The sequence below is a fragment of the Callospermophilus lateralis genome, chromosome 3, assembly GCF_048772815.1.
Source record: "Callospermophilus lateralis isolate mCalLat2 chromosome 3, mCalLat2.hap1, whole genome shotgun sequence".
Lineage (NCBI taxonomy): Eukaryota > Metazoa > Chordata > Mammalia > Rodentia > Sciuridae > Callospermophilus > Callospermophilus lateralis.
This window is the reverse complement of record NC_135307.1, coordinates 116,452,915-116,474,173: the sequence shown is the minus strand read 5'-3', so window position 1 is coordinate 116,474,173 and position 21,259 is coordinate 116,452,915. Positions and strand designations below refer to the sequence as shown.

At 51.8% G+C, this 21,259-nt stretch overlaps 1 protein-coding gene across 2 annotated transcripts; it reads left to right on the top strand.

Moving 5' to 3' along the window:
- The first annotated feature begins 6,472 nt into the window (after positions 1 to 6,472).
- On the top strand, positions 6,473 to 18,465 carry Insyn1 (inhibitory synaptic factor 1). Of its 2 annotated transcripts, XM_076848685.1 has the most exons (3): positions 6,473 to 7,443; positions 7,850 to 8,575; positions 17,743 to 18,465. In XM_076848685.1, the coding sequence occupies exons 2-3, from the start codon at positions 8,420 to 8,422 to the stop codon at positions 18,463 to 18,465; spliced, it is 879 nt and encodes a 292-aa protein (XP_076704800.1). In that variant the 5' UTR covers positions 6,473 to 7,443; positions 7,850 to 8,419. The 2 variants fall into 2 exon arrangements, with proteins under 2 accessions (XP_076704800.1, XP_076704801.1); XM_076848686.1 differs by lacking the exons at positions 6,473 to 7,443; positions 7,850 to 8,575 and having other exon boundaries at positions 17,751 to 17,817; positions 17,913 to 18,465.
- Positions 18,466 to 21,259: the final 2,794 nt, after the last annotated feature.

The window sequence follows — 21,259 nt, the reverse complement described above, 5'->3', positions numbered from 1 at the left end:
GAGGATGAGCAGCATAAAATTCCCCAGAATGAAGGGGATGACAACGACGCAGCTCTTTGGTACTGTTGGCAGACTCTCTGGGCATTTTTGTTTGAACAGAATATCATCTTCCTGTATTAGTATCCCATTTCTAAAAGAGGAATTGGACCTGCAGGGTAGGTGTGTGGTCTAAGTCACACTTGGGGCTCTGCATACAGGTCTTCCCTGGAGAGAGCAGCATCTGAGTGTTACTGGTCAGAGTACATGTTGCAGGACCCCTAAGCTATGTGCCACACTCCTTCCCTCCAGATTTTTCCATCTTAGCTTAATCAAGGAATATGCTGTTTAGGTAAGATGTAAAATAAGCATATTTTAGAGAGTCATTTGATATTCACCACACATACCTTTAAATTGACTAAGCCAACTTGGATCAATTAAACTAGTGGCTCTCAGATGTGCTCAATTGAAGGAGTTGTCTCTGATTATTTGTACTAAAACATATTAAACCCCAAAGTCAAAATATCAGTAAACAGTAAATTGTTCTAATGATAAACAGGACATTTTTCTAATAGATGCAGCAAAAGGGAATTTAAAGCATATTTCCAAATCCTTCATACCACGTGATTCAGTCAAATATGAATCCAACATAAGGTGACAAACTTCTCTCATGGTCTTGCACTTTGGTTTACATTGGTGTTTGGAGCATGCACACCAAGAGGTGATATGAAATCAAAGTTGTGTTAACTGAGCATGTTGGAAACTAAGGAGAAGCTGAATGATACTGCAAGCAGCCCACAAATGGGAGTGAATGGAAGATCCAGGCTGAACCATGCATTACAAAACAGGTGGCAATGTTTGGGCAGAATGCTAGCCACCAATTCCCAAATCATCAGTATCTGGTTGATGGGTGGGATCTATAATACCAAAAACCTATATTTCCCTTTCTGGAGCAAGGTTGCAATGATACCTGACAGTGCCCATTGATTTGCAAGTAATAACCACAACCATCAGAGTAATGCATACTTTATGAAAGAAATAATAGGCATTGACCATAGCATGCTCTGAAATTCCAGGAATAGCAATAGACAGGTTCTCTATGACTTATGGTCATTTTTGTAGACCACAATAATAGAAGTAGTGGCCACGTTTCCAGGAAAATGTTGGATTTTGGGGAAAAAAAATTGACCCATAGGGACAAATTGTTCAGTCAGAGACTTTGACCTGAAGAGACAAATTGTTCAATTGAATAATCAACCCGCAGAGACAAATTGTTCAATCGATCCGCCAACTCTGCTGGCCTTTAAGGGCATGAAGGAGCATAATCCAATGCCTGTCCTCCAGCAGCTTGAGGTCTGGCGGGAGAGAACCAGATTCACCGTGACAGTGCAATGTGGCAATCACTGTACTCGTTCTGGACCAGGACTCCACGGTGATGGGTATAAGACAGGACCTGATCATCTGCAGAGAGAAGAAGGTTGTCGACACCATGTTAATGGGGTAGCAGCAATAAAGCGATAAGGCTCAGTTATTAGTTACATGTGAGAGGGGGAGATAGAGAGTCTAGGATGATCTCAAGCTTGTGGTGTACATGGAGGGGTGGGGGTGGTATTTTTTGATATGGGGAAGACTAAAGAAGATGCATTTGAGGATAAAGACAAGGGGTTTTGACTTGGGCACATGGAATTGGAGGTGCCTACAGGAGACCTTCATGGAAAAGTCCAGCAGACAGGTAGCAATATGACCTGAACCTTCCGGATGGAGAGCAAATTGGAAATCAAAGACTCTTAGGGAATATGGAAGAGCTAACTCCCTTGGGGCAGGTTATAGCATGAGAAGAGAACCTAGCTGAGAATCCCAAGGACTACCAACTTCTAGGGAACCAGAGAAAGAAGATGAACCCTGAGTCCAACTGAGAAGCAGCAGCCAGAGTCATAGAAAGGGAATCAGGAAAGTCATGAGTCATGCTGCCACCAAGGAGAGGGAGCCAGGAATCAGGAGGAGGTCAGCAGGGGCAGGGATCCCAAAAACCTTGGCCAGGGGAAGAAAAGTGTTCACTGTTGTTAGCAAGAACGAGGTTCTGTTTGGGGAGGATGATTCTACCATCCTCCCCCAAACAGGATGGCAATGCAAGGACAATAGAAACAGGTGAGAAGGTTTGAGGAGTGAGTTGGGGGTGAGGCAGTGAAAGCAGGGAGCCTGGAAAACCCTTGAGAAATTCCACAGCGGGGATGAGGGTGGACAGAAAGATGGCAGAAATGTCCTCAGACATGGCTTCCCCAGTGGGAGCCCTGCCTATGTCCAGCCACATAGGGGATACTGTTGTTCTGAAGTGGCCTTCCCTGGGTGACTCAGATTTCACCCTCTGCAACCCCTGTTTTGGGAGATTTATAAAAAGTCTGCCTATGGTGCTAGCCACTCATCCCAAAGTTTGTGTTCAGAAAATTATCCCAAACCCCAGTATGGATAATACCAGCAGCTGATATTTATTGAATGTAATCTAAGCCCTGTGCACAACACCTTAGGAAGAGCTGTTTAATTTAGTGCTGGACAGCTCTCCAGGAGGTATTTATTTACATACCAATCCCAGGGAAAGAGTCTGATTGGTCTTCCTTGGATTCTGTGCTCATCCCTTGGACCAATCACTGTTGTTAGAGGATGGGGTTCTGTGATTAGTGCATTCCGGATTACCTGCCTACTTGGTCATGGTGGGATAGGGATGGGTGGAAGTAGTGGGTACTTGAACTGACAACCCACCAGCATTATGATACAGGGAGGAATTTCCTAAAGGATAAGGATGCCAGAAGTAGGATGGTGGAAAACAGGCTAGAGAGGTAAGAATCACTAGCTGTCACACTCCACTCCACTGGTCCATGTGAGAGGGGCAGACATCATAAAGGGAGTTTACAGCCTCACAAGGGAGTAGAGCTAATAGGCAGGGCTGGGGCTGGGGCTCAGTGGTAGAGTGCTTGCCAAGCACGGTGAGGCACTAGGGTCCATCCTCAGCACCACATAAAATAAATAAATAAATAAAGATAAAAAAATAAAAGACATTTCTTAAAAAAAAGCTGATAGCAGCCACTACCTATGGAGCACCTACCAGGGGCCAGGCACTGGTCAAATACTTCCATGTGCATTATCTTTTTCCATGCTCCACAATGACCCTGGAAAGAAGGTACTATTATCATCTCTATTTCTCTGAGTCCAAGACACAGTAGAAATGACTTTTTTTTTTTTTTTTGGCAAGATAGCCAATTCAGAAAAACAGAAATGTTTATGGGTTCCTCATGCCTGCTCAGAGATGTTAAGTGACTTGCTCAAGGTCACACAGCTAAAACATTAAATAAACATCCTGGGAAGTATTTGGTTAAGAGCCAAAAGAGTGCTTCCATTTCTCTCTCCAGCCTGAAGGATTAGGGAAACCTACCTGACATATAAGCAGAGATCTGAAGAATGGAACATCTGGGCAGGGAGACTGAGGGAAAGTAAGATGGGTCAATCCTAAACACTCAGGAAGGCAAGCCTGAAAACCCCCAGATCCTGCCTATTCCTCTTGCCTATGGCAGCCCTCTGGAGATCTAAATCAGAGACTTCTCTGAGAGTCTTCAGTCTGCCTGACCAGTCCAACCATTCTTCAGGGTACTATATACCAGTTCCCTTTCCATCCTGGCTGCCCTCCTGTGCACACAGCCTGTGAAATGAGGTGGTAGGCATAGTTTGAGCCACACAGATGATAGAAGAAATATCACCTCCTTTTTTCTAAGAACCACTCTTCCATTAATGAGACTCAAGCTCTCATTGATGAATAATTAGGTATTACTCTTAAAACAAGCTCACTGACTCCTAACACTCGCAGTTCAGACACATATCCCCCATTCTGGATGAGGACGAGAGTTCCAGACCTAGGACTAGCAACTTATTTTATTTTTTTCAAGCTTAGTCCATTTTTGATGTTGGTTATCCCTTAACATTACAGCTTCCACAAAAGTGATTAGTAGGAATGATTCCACTCCTCTCATCCAGCCCCCTTTCCAGTGCCACCCACATCAATACTTAATGCCACTGAACCGTGCTCTCAAAAATAGTTAAAAAGGTAAATTTTATGCTATGTGTATTTTACCACAATTTAAAATAAAGTGACTGATGGACCCTGTGAATCTACTTCCTCAGGAGAATATCTACCCCCACCCTGGTAGCTGGATTTCCATCTATACAACTCTGGTCCTCCTTCACTGACCCTCAAAGATGTAGGAGTTACCCAGTGCCTGCACAAGACCCCCATAAATACACGTCTGAGAGAACTCAAAGGTCAAATGAAACCCTTAGTACCCACATCATCATTATCATCATCATTATCCTGAAATCCAAGCCTGCTATGGGTCAGTCTCAAGCCACCTCCAGTCCCATCCCTCAAGTCCTCATTTGTTTCTAGCTCAGGAGCACTACTTCCCTGTCACCTGAACTTCTGAGAATGTCACCTGCACTCACCAACTTCTGTTCCCCACCAGCCATTCAGTCCTTAGTGCCCAACAATTTAGCTCCTCTCACCCCACCACACACACACCAAATTGCCCCTGACTCATCACTAGTAGCCTCCTAAGTACCAAGGATAGTGAACACTTTCCATTCCTTCTCTCACTTCCTCTGCAGTCTTGGACAGCACTGAGTCCTACTTCCTCCAAACCCCTCCTCCTAGGTCCATAGGACTCTCCACTCTCTTGGTTCCTCTGCCTCCTGATGGCTCCTTCTCCATCTTGCTCATGGACACCTCTCCCAGCTTGACCTACTGCTTTTGTTACACAATCAGCCTGCTTAATCTCACCCCTCTAATGAGGAGTCCCAAACAAAACACTATTTACTCTGGAGCCCAGCCCCTGCCATGAGCTTGGATCTATAGACCCTCTTCAGTATCATTCCACCTGTTCCAAACTCCTCCTCTTCACCCCAGACCTGGGATTCCTCTCTGCTCTCTGACTCAGATGGTGGCACCACCACCTATCCAGTCTCACAAATCAGAAGCCGGAGGCATTCTGTACCCGCGGCACATCTCAAAGTTCAGTGAGTCTCTAAGTGCCTCCATGCTCTAAAAGATTTCTCCAAGCAGCCTCCTTCTCTATCCCTGTTGCCACTCTGGCCTGCCTCCCTCAACTAAGGACTTTAAACAGCCTCTGAATCTGCTAGCCTGTGGTCTATTCTTCCAATCCACCATCCAGGGAGACCCAGAGGGATCTCCTAGGAAGGCAAAGGGGATTAGCTTGCGGCTGAGCATCCTCGGTCCCCTCTGCCCCAGGATAAAATCCAAGCTCCTAACATGGCCCTCCTAGCCTCCCCCGATCTGGTGTTCCTCTAATCCACTTCCCACAGAGCAGTCAAAACAGGAACTAAAAGGCCACCTTTGACTTAAACTCCCCCTCCCTGGCTTCTGCTTTGGAGCCCTTGCTCCCACCCTCCTCCCTGCTTGGAATGCCATCCCCACCTCCTCCACACTGACAGTCACTTGGGTAACTCCTACTTCTCCTTTGAGATGCAGTACAAAGGTTGTCTTCCTGAGAGAACGTGCCAGACTGGCCTATACTCCTTCTACCTTCCCCACCGATGTTACCATTGCTTCTAGAACTTTCTAGAACTTGCCTCTGTCCTGCATGTATCACCCCTCATTTTGCTCAGGAATGGTGTTGTAAGCTGTGGTCTTCCTAAGTGCTACTTTTTCTCTCCGGTGATTTCAGAACCTAGAATGGGACCCAGTACATAGAAGGTAATGATTAAATGTTGAGGAAATGGGTGAAAAGCCGAAGGAAATACCTGATACTGGCGGTTGTCTCCAAACCCGCCCCACACACCCCAGAGCAGTGGCACACAGTAGGTGCTCAGTAAAGGTTCGCTGTATTCTATTTTCTGAATTAGTATAATTTAAGCTAAGGTCTGGGGTAGTTTGAGGTATGACGGAGGTAATTGGGGTCTGGATGCAGAAAACAGTCAAAAGCGAAGCTTGGGGTACACCGCAAAGAGGGAAGGAGGCTGATGAAGTGTCTTGAAAGGTGGGAAGGAACTAAGTCCCTAGTCCCCGCCCCTCAGCGCCCCAGGTCGGTGAGCGTCCGGCCAGGCTAGCCCGCCTCCAGCCTTACAAGCTCTGGCCCCTTTCGCCTCTCTGGGGTGACGAGACCCCCGGCTCGCGCACTGTGCGCTGTGCGCTGGGAGGCGTGTGTGTCGCTTTAAAAGCTCCCTCCCGGCGCGCCGGGCCGGCCCCTTCACTGTCAGCGCCGAGGCGAGCGGAGCCGAGCGAGCCCGGCGGCCTCTGAGGGAGCCAGCGCCCGCCCGGGCGGCCAGTCCGGCGGGGGGCGGCGGGGCGGGGCGGGCCGGGGGCGGCCGGGCGCGGCGCCGGCGCTCGGGAGCGGGCCCAGGCCCTCGGAGCCCGCTGGGGCAGGGCAGAGCGAGGCAGTGGAGAGAGGCCCAGCCCGGACCCGGCGCCTGTTTGTCCCACCTGCAGCGACCCGGCGCCCCGGGGCTGCGAGGCAGGAAGCCGAGAGGGAGCGGGCAGGAGGCAGCGGGAGCCCAGCGGAGGCTGCGAGCCCCGTGCGCCCCGGTGCGGCCCGGCCCTCCGGGCGCCCCTCCCCTCATCCCCTCGCCTCGCCTCCTCCCCTCGCCTCCTCTCGCCGCCTCTTGCCTCCTCTCTTCTCCGCCGGGCGCCGCTCCAGCCCGCGCCCGGGCCGCCGAACCCAGCCGGGCCAGGCCCCCAGCCTCGCGCGCTCTCTGCCGCGCCGAGGGAAGACGGGGTCCCAGCGGCAGACGCCGCCCCTTCCCGGGGACCCGGCGGATTCCGGACCTTTCGGATCGTGGCCTGAGCCCTGGGAGCGTTCTCGCTCCGGGAAGACCGCGGGGCTGGGCTGATCGGATCCTCGCGGCCGCCCAGGGCGACGCGGGTGCCGGAGCGCGGACATTGTGTGTCCAGGCTGAGCGCGTCCAGGGCGCCTGGTAGTGCCGCTCACTAAGGGCAGGGCAGACCACGGCGGAGCCCGGCCCCGGCCCATCTGGACTGGACAGAGTGCATCTCGGACAGTGCCGAGCCCGGAGAATGCCGGGCGTGGGCTGAGGGGATCCCGGCGCCCTCCCAGCCCTCTGACTTTGGCTCGCGCGCTCGGACCGGCCCGGCGTCGTCTCGGCCGCCCTGCACCCGAGTCACCTGTGGCCTGGGAGCCCCGAGCCCGCCGGACCCTCGCTCTTTCCGGACCCGGAGCCTGGCGGGTGCTGTGGGGGATTTTGCCGGCCCCCTTTCCTGGAGCGCCGAGGCCCCGCCCCCTCCCACCGCCCAGATGTCTCCGGCCGAGGCTCGGAGAACCTCCCTGAGGCCAAGGGCCGAAGGGTCCAGAGAGAGAAGTCCGCCCTAGGGAGCCTTGGGGGCCCCCCAACCTCGTCTTGGGGCTTGGCCCCCGACGCTGCTTGGAGGGAAGGCCGGTGCCCCCACCCTTGGTGAGTCTGGAGCTGGGCTTCTGAGGGAAGGCGGCGCTAGGGGAGGGAGGGTCCGCTGGGAACGAGGGCACCCTGGGGGCACTGAGAGGAGGACGGAGGACGGGAGAGGCCCTCTGGTGTACCAGCGGAGTCAGGCTTGACTAAGGGAGTGGGGGTTGGGGAAACCCAGGCCAGGAGGGTGCCCTAAAGGAAGCTGAGGACTTATGCCTCTAAAGCAGGGGCTCCCCCATCCCATGCCAGAGAAGGGGTGTGCTGAAAAGCCTTTGCTTCTACCACCCCTACCCACAAAGAAAAAATAAATAAATCCCCAGCGAGGAAGATGCAGACAGGGGAGAGGAAGGAGGAAGCAGCATTGCTGGTTGGTGCTGCAGCCTGGGAGGGCTGACGCCAGGCTCTCTCTCTGCAGGGGGCTGCCCTCCTCCAATCCAGCTCCCTTTCCAGAGCCGCCCACATCTGGAACCCCCTCCACATCTGGAAGACCCCAGCGGGCGCTCATCCCTCTGCAGGTGTCAGTTGCATCCAGAGACCTCTGCCTTTGCAACTGCCTAGGAGTTGTGAGGGGATTGCTGCTGCCTTCCCCCATCCCAAGGGCATCCCTTACCCTTAGTCCCTGCAGAGTCATCCCCCTGCCTTGGTGTCTAGGCTCAGGCAGAGAACAGCTCTGCACACCCACAGGCCTCTCAAGTCCTGGAGGCCACTCCTGGGACCCAAGGCCCCTCCCCTTGCCCTCTTGTGCCCTCACCTTGACCCTCTCTGTTAGACTCTGTCTCCCTCTGGGTGTTCATTTCCCACCCAGAGGAAGAGCAGGCGGAGTGGCAGGGAGCAGGGACTGGGTGAGGGCTGCCCAGTACCAGGGTGGGCTGGGGGGCCGTTAAGATGTGGAGCTCTGCCCGACTGAGGGGGGCTCCTTCGAGGAAGACACAGTGTGTGCCCGACTGGGGGGAGTATGGGCAGGCCTGCGGCCACGTGGTGAAGGATGAACATTCGGGGCACCCCGGACCTCGGGCAGCCCAGTGACGACCCCAGCAGTGGTGGTGAGCGAGAGAGGATTCGACAGCGCATGAAGATGGTCATCGGGCAACTTGAAGGCATCCTGCGGGAGCTCAAGGAGGTGGCCAAGGAGCTGAGGGAGGTAAGCCAGGGGTGTACAGGAGCCACACAGACCTTAGACCAACCTTCCTGGGCTTGGCACCAAAACATGTATGTGTGTTTGAGTGTGCCAAGCCATGTGCACATGTATCACTCTTCTGGGGACCTCTTTTCTTCTCATTCTCCTTTCCTCAAATCTACTTTGCCAAAACTCTTACCATGCCCTAGAGGTGTAGGGTCTTAGTGCTGCAGAGATTGCTTGGGCAGCATGTCAGTGGGCCCAGCCCCATGGTTAGTATTTAGGGTCGCCAAAGTGGCCAGTAAGAACTAATTCCACCATAGCTTCTTAGAGGGAGATATTCTTCTGGGACTTGAGCTGACTCTTGACTTTACCATCTACCTCATAGACTGAGCTGGTCATAGAGGCCCTGCTAGAGTGTGGATGACTCTACTTAGTCAGTTCCCACTGCTTGAGGCTCTGCTGAAAGCATCACCTCAGATATCACACAGATGTTCAGAGCACCTGATTGGAGAAAAATTAAACCAGCCATGCCCTCCCTGTCCTGGGGTAAGAATGGGCCTAGGCACTAGAGGACATCAGGGTTCCTTGTGTAAAATGGCGGGGGCAATGATCTCCTCTAAGGAGATGTGTTCCCCTGCCACGAGGGATGTTTTTGAATGGTTTTGCCAAGGCTGAAAAGTCACTGAGAAATGCTGGGAATGTGTATGTCCCTTTCTGTCTCTCTGAGTGGAACCCGGTTTAATTACTGCTTCCCACATCACTGGGGTAATGAGGTACACAAGTCGTCGGCCCTGCCCCCTGGGCTGTGTTCAAGCCCAAAATGCATGACCAGCGTTCTGAGCCGCTGGCCTGAATTTGCCTGCTGGGTACCATTACACCAGCCAGGTGGGCTTTAGGCAAATTTCAACTCCTTGTAACCAGGGCCCCTACAGAGATAGCAGGGAGAGTGATTGAGCTGGAGTTATGGCGCAGGGAGGAGAGGGGCTCTAGGAGGGCTGAGGAAGCGGAGTGATGATGGGTACCAATCCCAGACTGTCAACATAGCATTCCAGACTGGTCTGAGCCAAGGAACAGGAGTTTTTTTGGAAGAAACTATGTTCAGAGTTGGGGAGGGGGTGGGTTTGCAGAGATTCCTGGAACTACTATTGGGCTGGGCAGCCCCTCTGTCCAGGTTCAGCCTCATAGAGCCTGCCAGAAAATCCTGACTCAGGAGGTAGGAATGACTGCTGCCTCAGGTAGACAGAAGCAGAGGTTCTTCTGCCCATGGACTAAGCTGGCCATGGTGTGGGCTGAATATCTTTGGTAATACAATTAGAAAGTCAAAGACTAGAGGCCCCCCAAGCAGTCCCTTCTCCTCTAACCTTATGGGTCCAAAGGATTATAATAACTTCTCCCACCCTCTTTGGCTACTTTAATTCTATCAGGGCCGTGGGACCTATTCAGAGTTTCAATCTTGGTCAGGAGCCTGGGACCCACGCCCCAGCAGGCCCATGCAGAAGGACCCAAGATTGACTCTAATCTTTCGTCTCAACCTTGATACAACTTGGCTTACTCCCAACTGAGCATCTTCCAGGTGCCTGTATCCCCTCTCTCTCTAGCATAGTCATCCAGATCTTGAAGGGATCTTGCAGGTAATCCAGACAAGCCCTGTACATTTACTGTTGAAGAAACTGAGGACCAGAGAGTGATAGGGGTTTGTTCAAGACCATGCAGCTACCAGGGGCAGAACTGAGTCTAGAATTCAAGTTCCTGATACCTATTCTGGGTCTTCAGCAGGTGGGTTACTGGGTGATCTCTTTGCATTTTGACAGGGGACTTCTTGTGCTTTGATGCTATGGCATTGGGATTTATTTGCAGAGTGTCTAGATGTTCCCCTTCCCTTGTCACACTCACCTACTCCCGTGCCTCCCACACCAGAGCTTCCAGGCATGGACTATGCAGCCCAGAGGCCTGAGACAGGACAGAGGAAGATGAGTCCCCTCCCCCCATACACCCTGTAGACCATGTGCCTCCACCCAAGACTTTGGCAGGTTGCTATGGCAACCAGAGTCTACCCCGTATGCCACTGCCTGCCTGCTGCCAATGGCACCCATCTGTGGGGGTGGGGGGGCTCAAAGCTCCTTCATCCCCCAGGCAGGGTCTGGACATGGAGTGATTGGCAGAGGAAAATAGGTGAGACTCAGGGAGGCCCAGGCAGAAGACATGCTATGCCTGTCCTCCTATGGGATGGAATGTCAAGAATGGGGTTACCAAGTGGGGTAACCAGGCTCTGGTTTGGAATTCATTCCTTGGAGCCTGTCATCTTCGCTCTAGGTCCTCCAAAGGGACTGTACAGCTGATCTTCCTGGCTCTCCACAGTATTTTTGTGTGGTATTTTTTCTTTGGGGATCTGGGCAGACCCAAGGTCAAGAAGGGACCAGGCATTTGTTCCCTCATCACATCCCACTCCCTGGGTGGTATCTGCTCAGTCCCCACCAGCTCTGCTCTTATATCAGGAAGGCAGGGCACTTGGATATGGAGGCAAAACTCATACAAAGGATTCAGGGGAGCTGCACAGGATGCTTGATGGGGGAACAAGGCAGCAGAGAGGAAGATTCAGCTTGATTCCCCTCTGCCAGCCTCCTCCTGTCTGCAGGTCCTGGGCCCCTTGGCCCCCAGACACCCCTATCATTGCATACCCTTCTTATCCTCTTGAGTATACATCCTGAAATTCACTGTAGGATGAGAGATACCAAGGCACTTCTTCCCCAAGCTCCTGAGCCACAGTTTGCTCACTTCTGAAATGGGGACAATGATGATTTGTACCTCATAGTGATATTGCAAGGATATTGCAAGGGGCTTAGCATGTGGGAGAGGGGAGCCAACACTACTCACACTCCTAGAGGATTTGGAGTTCCCTAGCCTGTACCTCCCTCTCTCTCCCTAACCCCTGCTCTAGCTCTGCCACCAGCTCCCCTGGTAACAGGGAGCAAATTCAATCCCATGGGTGGGGAAAGTCATTTAAAAGACATAAGTGAGGTAAGAAATGCAAAAGTGCTTTGAAAGCTAAAATTGTACCACAGAGGGATATGACAGTCAAACATTAATTAGCCTTCACTTCTCCTACGTTCCCCAATACTCCAGGATACCAGGCCAGTCCCAGCAGGCTTTCTAAGCTCCTCAAAATTCCATGGATCTTAATTTAGAGATGTAGCACAGCCCAGGGACTAGGAGCACAGGTCATATACCAAGTGTCTTTGCTTCAGATGTGAGCTCCATCCTGTGTGAACTTGGGAAAGTTACTTTACCTTTCTGTGCTTCTGTGTTCCAAATTTTACACCACCCCCACCCCCTGTCCCAGGGTTGTTGTGAGAATTAAAGGAGATATTATACATAAAGTGCTTAGCCATCAATGGGCCCAAAGCCAGCTCCATATTTGTTATGTTTTTGTTTTGGGGGTGCACAGGATAGAACCCAGGGCCTTGTGCGTGCTAGGCAAGTGCTCCACCAGGGAGGCACACCTGGCCCTCTGTTAGGTATTATTACTAATGATCCTAGCACTGATGTGCTCCTCATTTCCATGTATAACTTGGTTTTCTGGAGCCACACCAGTTTCTTAGCCAGGAGCAGGGTCACCACCAGGTCCTGACCTCCTGGCCTGGGCCTGTTGGTGTTGCCTGCATTACCATTTTTGACCAGCAAGAAAAGGGGATAGAGACAGTGACAGGGTAAGAAGGGAGTCTCTAATAAGAAGAGAAAACAAAGGAAGTGGGGGAGAGGGTAGGGAGGTGAATGACTACCCAGGGGAAGAACGTGGCATGCAGCAGGAGCTCTGGGCCAGGTCTTGGCAGAGGTGCCCAGCATGTTCAAGATCATCAAGGAAGCCTGCAGCTAGAGCAGAAGGAGCAGGGAAGAGAGCAGAAGCTAAGGTTACACCGGGTGTGAGGGGTGAACTCCAAGGCCTCTTGCTGAGCATGGTCTGGAATTTGGATTTGTCCTCATTGAGAATCACATACTGTCTTTAAGAACTTCCTGTTGTGTTTCTGGGAGGGAACCTGCTTCCCTGCTGCTTCCTGTTACCCACCAACCCAAACCTCCCAAGGGCAGGGTTCAGGATCCTTCTGTCCTTGGCCTGCCAGATATTGAGCACCCCTTGAGCAAGTACTTGGCTTCTTCCTCCCTGGGGGATCAAAGGGGATCCTTGTGCTGACCACCTGTATCCCCCACATCATCAGCAATTCTTGGGACAGACATAACTTAAAGGCGCAGTTGCCTACCTTGGTCCGAGGGTGAAGGGGTGAGCATAGTCTTTCCTCAACCTGGGGTGGCAGTAGAGGGCTCTCCCACCTGATTTTCACAGGAAGCAGGCATAGTGGCAGCCTGTTTCCTGGTGGCCCAATGTGCAGTCCCGTTGGCAAGGAGCTGTGTATGAAGGTGGCAGGGAAAGCCAAGGGCCTTGCGAGCCTGAGATAAATAAATGTGGCCCAGCCAGGAAGCAGCTGGAGAAGGAGAGGCTGGGGACCACAGGGCCATGTCAAAGTGGGTCAGCTGCATCACCCACAGCTCAGCACAAATCGAGCAGATTTTTTATTATTATTTTTTTTTCTTGCCTGCCTCTTCTCCCTTTTCCCTTTGTTTTCTCCTACTCGGACAGATTCACTAAAGCTCCCTGGCCAATTAGGCCAAATTGCAGGATGAGAGCCATGAATCACGTCAGCTCACTCTGTCTCTCCCCAACTCCACAGCCCCCCAGGAAGATAATAAACAACGTAATCACAGAATTAAAAAATAATCAGTGGTCATAAATAATGCAGAGTCTCCAGTTATGTAACCAGCTGCCCGGGGAGCTGGAAGAGAGGGAAGGAGACAGCAGCTTATCAGGGGAGGTGGGGGTGGGGTTTGCTGGGTCTGGCATTCCTGGGTCCTCAGTCTAGGCTGTAGGGCCTTAGGGAGCACAGAGGTACCTTCCTTAAAGAGAGGGTTCAAGCCAAAGCTGGAAGGAAGACTGGACCAAGCAATACAGAGGTGCCTAAGACTGTGGAACTCCTCCTTAACAAAGAAGCCCCCAGCAGTTCTTATGAAGCCTTTAGTCACCAGTCTGTAGCTGTGTGGGCAAAACAAACCCATCCAGACCTGCCTCTCACGGGGAGACAGATATCAACTGTATCATACCATGTATGCACAGAGTTATACCAGTGTCAAATATTGCCCTCAACTGCAAGGCTTCCTCATGGAAGTGTGGATAGACTAGGGTGTCGGAGAGGAGGGAGGGCCCAGAGGCAGATGTGAGATCAGTGGAGTGCGGAGGGGTACTGAGAGGGCAGGCCTGGGAAGGTGGAGCCTGCTTGCTGGACAGGAAAGGGAACATTAGGGATTGTGTTTGGGAGGCTCAGGAGTTTGGGGAGCAGGGAAAGGCTGCAAGCAGAGGGGTGACGTGGTCCTGTTGGGTGACCAGAAAATTCTCTGCATGCAATAGCATGGAGAAGGCTGTCAGTGGGAAAATTAGGTGGATACAGTTGTTCAGGAGAGGGAAACTAAAGCTGTGATCAGAACAGAGGTTGGAGACACCCCTGGGACAGGGGCCTGGGCTATGCCTGGGGTCCCCAGTGAGTTCTATCACACCCTTCAGCCCTGCCCTTCCTCTCTAGTGCTTGCTCTTGGTCCCTCCTGAGTAGGTCATTCCTGGTCTTAAGGTGCAAGGCCCTGAAGTCAGGAGTTGACTTCTGTTCTCAGCGCCACTCCTTCTAGTCTCTGGGCCTAAGTTTCCCATCAGCAAGCACAATGAGACAGGTGGACTCAACAGTGCCTCTCCAGCCTTGTGACTTTGAGGTTCTGTGATTCTGTGATTTTTATGCTTCCACTTTTTTCTCTCCCCCTCTGTTTCCTTCTGTGTATATAATTATTTCCCTGTACTCCAAGACAAACCCAAATTACATGCAGGCAAAATTATTATTAAATCACAGAGAGAAATCACAGATTTCAAGACATCTGAAGCAGAGAGGCAGGTAGCGCAAGGCCTGCCCCATGCCTGCCCTCCCTGAGGCCCATGAGATGAAGCACAAGGGAAGGGCAGCAAGGTTTAGGGACTGACTCAGGTCCCTGCATAGAAACCAGGTACCCTTGGGCACATGGCTTTCCTTTCTGATCCAAATTTATATCATTGATTAAGTGGATGTGACCTGCCCCACCTAATAGACTGGCCATATTTGCCTGCAAACCTCAAAGCCTTCTGGTTCTATTCAGCCTAGAGAGAGACCTGCTTTAGGCAAAATTGGTACTACTCATGTCAAGGTAGTGTAAGGCCCACCATATTCCAGTGTTCTTCCCCAGGCTTGGAAATTTCCCTATTGGAGTGTCATTCCTTTGGTGAAGAACTGATTCCCATTCACTTTTGGGCCTAGTGCCAGGGACCTGGACATGCACTCCTGCCCAGTGGTACATAGCAGATATTGGTAGGCTACATTTTTCTACATGCTTTCCCAAGAGCATTAGGTCATTAAGTCCTCACAGCAGCCCTATCAAGTAGGTACTACTAGAATTCTCCTTTGACAAAGAAACAGAGGCACAGAAAAGTCAAGTAACTTGGCCAGCATTACAGGTCGGGCTCCAGAGCTCAGGTTCTTTTTCTTTCTTTCTTTTTTTTTGGTACCAGGAATTGAACCCAAGGGCACTTGACCACTGAGCCACACCCCCAGCCCTATTTCGTATTTTATTTAGACACAGGGTCTCACTGAGTTGCTTAGCACCTCACTTTTGCTGAGGCTGGTTTTGAACTTAGGATCCTCCAACCTCAGCCTCGAAAGCTGCTGGGATTACAGCCGCCTGGCCAGAGCACAGGTTCTTAAGTTTTTGGCTATCCTAACTCTGCAGTTTAATCTGTTTAATCTTCATCAACCAAGCAAGAAGAGGAGTGTCATCCCTTTTTATAGGCCTGAGACCAAAGCTTGGAGGTGTATTATCATATCTGCTTAAGTTCCCACAGCCAAGAGGAGGCAGATTTAGGACTTGAACCCAGGTGCCTCTCTGCTTTTCCTCCATACTTCCAAAGTGGAACTCAAGAGGGGCAAATTAAAGAAGGGAAGGGCCAAAAGGAAGGCCTTCTGAGCAGGTGGCCAGCTTCAGCTTCCTGGATGGAAAGAGCGTGTCTAGGCCTGAGGCCCATTGGTGTCATCCTCACTGAGCATCAGGGAGCCTGGCTTCCTCTTAGTCTCTGTGAAGTCTGAGAGGTCACAGCCAAGTCATTGCACTCCAGATCCCTCCTGGCAGCACCACCCCCCACCCCTCAGGCTGCAGCAGCTTCTCAAGAGCCCTGGGGGTTGGGGGATGGGTAGAGCTGCCCAGCTTGTGTTTTCACCTGGAGTAAATCCCCAGTACCCAGACTAGTGGTCTTCAAAATATGTCCCTGAACCAGCAGCAGCAGCAGGGAGCATAATGATCTCATGGGTGGAGGTGACACTCAGGAATAGGAAGGGTAGGAAAGCCTGGCACATAGTAGGTGGTCAGAGGTGGGAGATGATGTCATTTATTCCAAAGCTCCTTGAAGTCCTTCCACTGCCCTTCTCATTGTTCCTCCTGACACTCTGCTGAGGTTGGCAGGGCTGGGAATCTCACACCCACTTGGTGGTGAATGAAGCTGACGTGCAGAGAGTTTATGTGACTTGCTCAAAGACACACAGCAATGTCTAAGCTAAGTCTGATGTCTTGACTCCTCCAGCTTTTCTGTAGGCCTCAGCCACTCCTGGTCTGGGGCTGTGGTGAGTGGACCTTCCTAGGCAGTGACACCCAAAACAACTTAAACTCACTTCTACAAACACAGTCTCCTAGAATCCCAAAGGAGAGGAATCTCGGAGATAAAACTAGTTCATCTCCTCTCTCTCTTTACAAATTGAGAAAGACCCAGAGAGGAAAAGGGCCAACCAGGTCACCTGCCCCTGACCTCCAATTTTTGATGGAGCAGTCTTCTCACAGGCCCCAGCTACTTTTGACAGCATTTTTGCCCACTGCCTCTTTCACCTTAGCCACTCGCCACCCCACCCCTTGCCAAGCATCTAGCACATTTCTTGACAGCAGTAGTCTTCAATACATGTTTGTTGAATTAAGGACCTAGTTAATTAATTGACTGCTGTGACTCCAGGTAAAGAGCACCAACTGGCATTGGGCGCTGGATTCTCGTCCAGATGACTTGCTGTGTCTCTTTATCTCTGACCCTGGGTCCCTCTGCTTTGTTTTATTGTTTAGCTATTTTGTTTTGGGACTGAATCTTCTCTCCTTTCTTGTGCTCTGTCCTCTCCCTAGGTCTCTGACTGGACCTTTCTCTTTCCCTCACAGTCTTCCACCCTGATTGATGTGCTGACAGAGGCCCAGGCAAGGGGATGTCCTAAGGCAGGGCCACCTGCATGGAGCTCAGGGTTTCACTTTATGCAGGGCAGGGCAGGATGTGCAGTGACCTCCACAACCGAAACTGCCTCCTGAGTGCATTTAACCAGCAGCTCTGGGCCCAAGATGGATGGTTTCTTTATTGCTTACCAAATAATGCTCACTTTATTCCTTTTCCCAACAAGCCAGGATGGATCTCTGCTCATTGGTGAACAGGAAAGGCAAGGAGGGAGGAAGCTCTGGGGGCATAGGGGTAACTAACTCAGCCACTGCCACACACCTCTGTTCTTATCTGGAAGGGCTGGTGGGTAGCCAAGGGAAAGTCCCTGACCAGCAGCAGGAATGTCCAGGATGCTTTAAGAAGCCTGAACAGGGTCCTTCTCATGGCCACCCTCTATCATTTCCTCTCTGAGGATGGATGGGCCTCTGAATAGGCTTGCTGGACTCTCTCAACCCTCTTAAATGGCCTCCTCTCAAATCAAATGAGGATCAAGCCCTGAACAGAACAGCTCCCCAGAAGCAGCTTTGTTTGGGACAAGAATGTGTAAATGGATGGATTACAGGGCTGGAAAGCAGTCTCCCCTTCCCCCCAAGGGACTGAAGACTTGTAAACTGACCTTTGGGAATGGCCAGAACAACTTCTGTACATCCCAGTCCAATTCTGGCCCTTTGGGACCTCAACAGGACACATAAACCTATGACTTCAAGTCCAGTCTTTTCCTTTAGGGTTACCAGCCAGGGAGTCTAGCAGGGCAGGGCAAGGTACACTCATATCCAGGTGGTACTAGGCCCCCACCTGGCGCCTCTCATCTCCTCTCCCCTTCCCTGGCTAGGTGGTGAGCCAGATTGACAAGCTAACCTCTGACTTCGACTTTGAACTGGAGCCAGACGACTGGACCACGGCCACTGTGAGCAGCACCTCTAGTAGCGACAAGGCGGGCGTGGGTGGCCCCTTTGACCTGGGCCATCTGGACTTCATGACAGCTGATATCCTCTCGGACAGCTGGGAGTTCTGCTCCTTCCTGGACGTCTCCACACCCTCAGATTCTGTGGACGGCCCCGAGTCAACGCGGCCAGGGGCTGGCCCTGACTACCGGCTCATGAATGGAGGCATGCCCATCCCCAATGGGCCACGAGTGGAGACCCCCGACTCCTCCAGCGAGGAGGCTTTCAGTGCTGGCCCTACTAAGGGCCAGCTGCCCCAACGGACTCCAGGGACACGAGAGAGGGTACGGTTCAGTGACAAAGTGCTTTACCACGCTCTGTGCTGCGATGACGAGGAGGGGGACGGTGAGGAGGAGGCAGAGGAGGAGGAGGTGGGCCTGCCCCCTGAGCTGCCCCATACGGAGACCCATGTGACCCCCCTCAAGCCCTCCCCAGCCCCCCACAAGACAAGGCGCTCTCCACTGACTGGCCGTCACTCAGGGCCCACATTGGCCCCAGAACAGACCCGAAGGGTCACAAGGAACAGCAGCACCCAGACAGTGTCAGACAAGAGCACGCAGACAGTGCTGCCCTACACGGCCACCAGACAGAAAGCCAGGGGGAAAAACTAGGGGCTGGGGAAGGGGGTGGGGGGGTTGGCATATAGAGCTATAAATATATATATATATATATATTTAAACAAACACAGTCATAATAAAATTTAAAAATGCTAAGGATCCGGCCCCGCAGGCCCCAAAGCTTTTACAGAGCTCATCTTAGACACAGATGCCCACTTACCTCCTCAGTCCAAGGAAGCATGGTCAGAGCCCACCTTCCATCCCTTCTCATTGCAGGGCCCCTGAGGAGGTATCTAAAAGTATGTGAGTGAGATGGGGGTGGTCTAACCTGGCAGGCAGTAAGCACAGTGGTACTAGGTGGCTGCTGGCTGGGCCATGTCTTGGAGGAGACCCATCTGCAGAAGGCAGGCTCTAAGAGAGCAGTGTCTGATGATGGTCGAGAGACTGCAGGACTCAGGGCCCAAGGGTGGCATTGCTCCAGCTGGGCCCTGGATCACTTGCACCCCCATCTTTCTACTCCAAGGCCTCTCCTCAAAGAAAAAGTTTCCTGGATTGATACAACCCCACTCTACTCCCTTGCATCTTAGGGTTTCCCAGGACATAGAGGAAGGGAAAATTGCTCCCAAGGGGCTAGGAAGCTGGGCTTCCACAGAAGTTGCAGGACTGGACTGGGCTGGGCAGGGCAGGGGCTTGTGGAGGGCCTGGATCATTCTGATCCTTTCAGTTCCCATTTTCAGCTCATCTGAGGATTAGAGCCTCAGAACAGAGCCTCTGGCTTATCCCTGGGCAGAACTGAGTTGTGTATAGGCAGCAGTCATGACAAGGCTGTGAACCGGGGCTACAGACCAGCCCCCAGCCACCTTTGCCAGGCAGCCATCTAGGAGGGGAGTGCAATGGTCCTCCTTGGCCCCTGCTTCTCCGCACCCAACTCCCACGCCCACATTAACAAGTCTTGAGCAGAGACAAGGGAAAAGCCAAGAGGCATCAGGGCTTCACTCAGGGCATGACCTGCTAACAGGGACAGCATCTGAATATCCTTGGGATGATAGTCACTATCATTGCTCACATTTATTGAGCAGGTCTCTGTGTTACTACTATGCCAAATACATTTTATAGCATTATCTCATTTAATCTTCATAACAACCCAACTAGATAGCTATTATTCCCATTTTTTCAACTGAGCATACTGAGGTTCAGAGAAGTTAAGTAACTGGCCTTAGGTTATAGAACCTAGCCATCCTATCCCAATGAGCAAGTGGTTTCCAGACTGTTCATGACTCTGCTACCTAGCAGCTGTGTAACCTTGGGCAAGTTCATTTGCCTCTCTGAGCCTTTCTACCTCATCTGTCAAGTGGGTCTGATAGTCTTCATCTACCTCAGTGGCTGCTATGGGGCTCCAGCAAGATGGTAAATGTGAAAAGACTTGATAAACTATAGGCACTGGATGGAGTGAGGTCAGTGTGACCCCCCATCCCACATTTCAATGATATCCTGGGTAGAGGAGTCAGTGGGTGGAGAAAAGAAGCTGCTCCCTTCCAACCAGAGGCCATCGCTCAGTCACAAGCACCACATTGCTTTGTCCCTCAAAGCAGCTGTCAGTCAGGAGATGGCCACCACCTAATTTACTGCTCCTCACCAAGAGCAGAGAGGTGGGGTCAATGGCACAGCAAGGACCTGGCTCCTGGAAGCCTCCCTGCTGCATATTTCAATTAAGGTGGTTAGAGAGCACTCCAGGGCCTTTCCAGAGGGGACCCCATGTGAGGGCTAAGGAGGGTCTGACTAGCAGGCTCAGCAGCACCCCTGCCCCTGCCTGGAGGGGTACTACCAGCCCAGGCCACGGAGAACCAGTGAGATTGTGCAGGCCAGTCTGGAGTGATGAGGGGATAGAATTGGGAGGCTATCGGCACATCTAGAGTGTTCTGTAGTGTGGGTTCGCTCCTTAGGCCATGGTGAGGTCAGCGCCCTACAGAGTGGAAATCCAAAGATGGGGTGAGTCAATCCAGGTCTGTGAGCCAGCAGGCAGAGTCCCTCTATCAGCCCCAGGAAGCCCCAGGCAGGTGGTGCTGATCTTTCCAACAGTCGGAAAAAAATCCAATAGAATAGTTTCCATCTCACAAAGGAAAAAACTGAGGGTTGGAGCCAGGGGTCTCTGAGAGAGCCCTAAGTAAGGATATGTTCCCCCCGCCCCCCGCCCTGGCTCTATTAAGACTGTATGTGGTTTTGGCTAGTGTCTGTCACTTGTACCCAAATGGAGCAAGTGTGTCCTAAAAGTGTGGAGTGGATTTTGAAATGGATACAAGTTCACTTTGCTGAAAGCCCAGAAAGTATTTGGCTGCCATACCCAGTGGCCCGCTCAGGTGGGATCCCTACCGCTTCTCATAACTTGAAATAGAGAATGTGTCCACTGTAAGAAAATTATAACTATCATAATAAGCTGTTGAGCCACAGAATGGGTGTCTCCAGGGAGTGAACTCCCTGTCCAGCCATCCCTGGACCCTCCTCCAGACCTTCCAGCTCCAGCCAGGTGCAGTGCTTCCTGCTCTTCCCCGCCTCTGAACCTTCCCTGGTGCCTGGGTTTCCTCTCCAGAATGGCCCACGGGGTCTGCTTCCAGGAGGTCTGAGTCCACTAACCACCTACTGTGTTCACAGTCTTGTGCTACATGGTTCTGTGGAAGAGGCAGGAGGGAGCCAGGCGCTGGTGACACAAAGGAGTTGTCATCAATAGCTCTGAGTCATTGATCATGCACTAGGATTGAGGACTGTCCTAAGCATATGCCTTATCTCATTTATTCCTCATAGTAAATTATGAGATAAGCCATTTTACTTATGCCTATTTTTTAATGAGGAC

Excerpts from the sequence above, each read along its gene's own strand:
- Insyn1 (XM_076848685.1), top strand. The coding sequence starts at position 8,420 with ATGAACATTCGGGGCACCCCGGACCTCGGGCAGCCCAGTGACGACCCC. Across the intron at positions 8,576-17,742 it reads TGGCCAAGGAGCTGAGGGAG|GTGGTGAGCCAGATTGACAA; the intron begins GTAAGCCAGGGG and ends TTCCCTGGCTAG.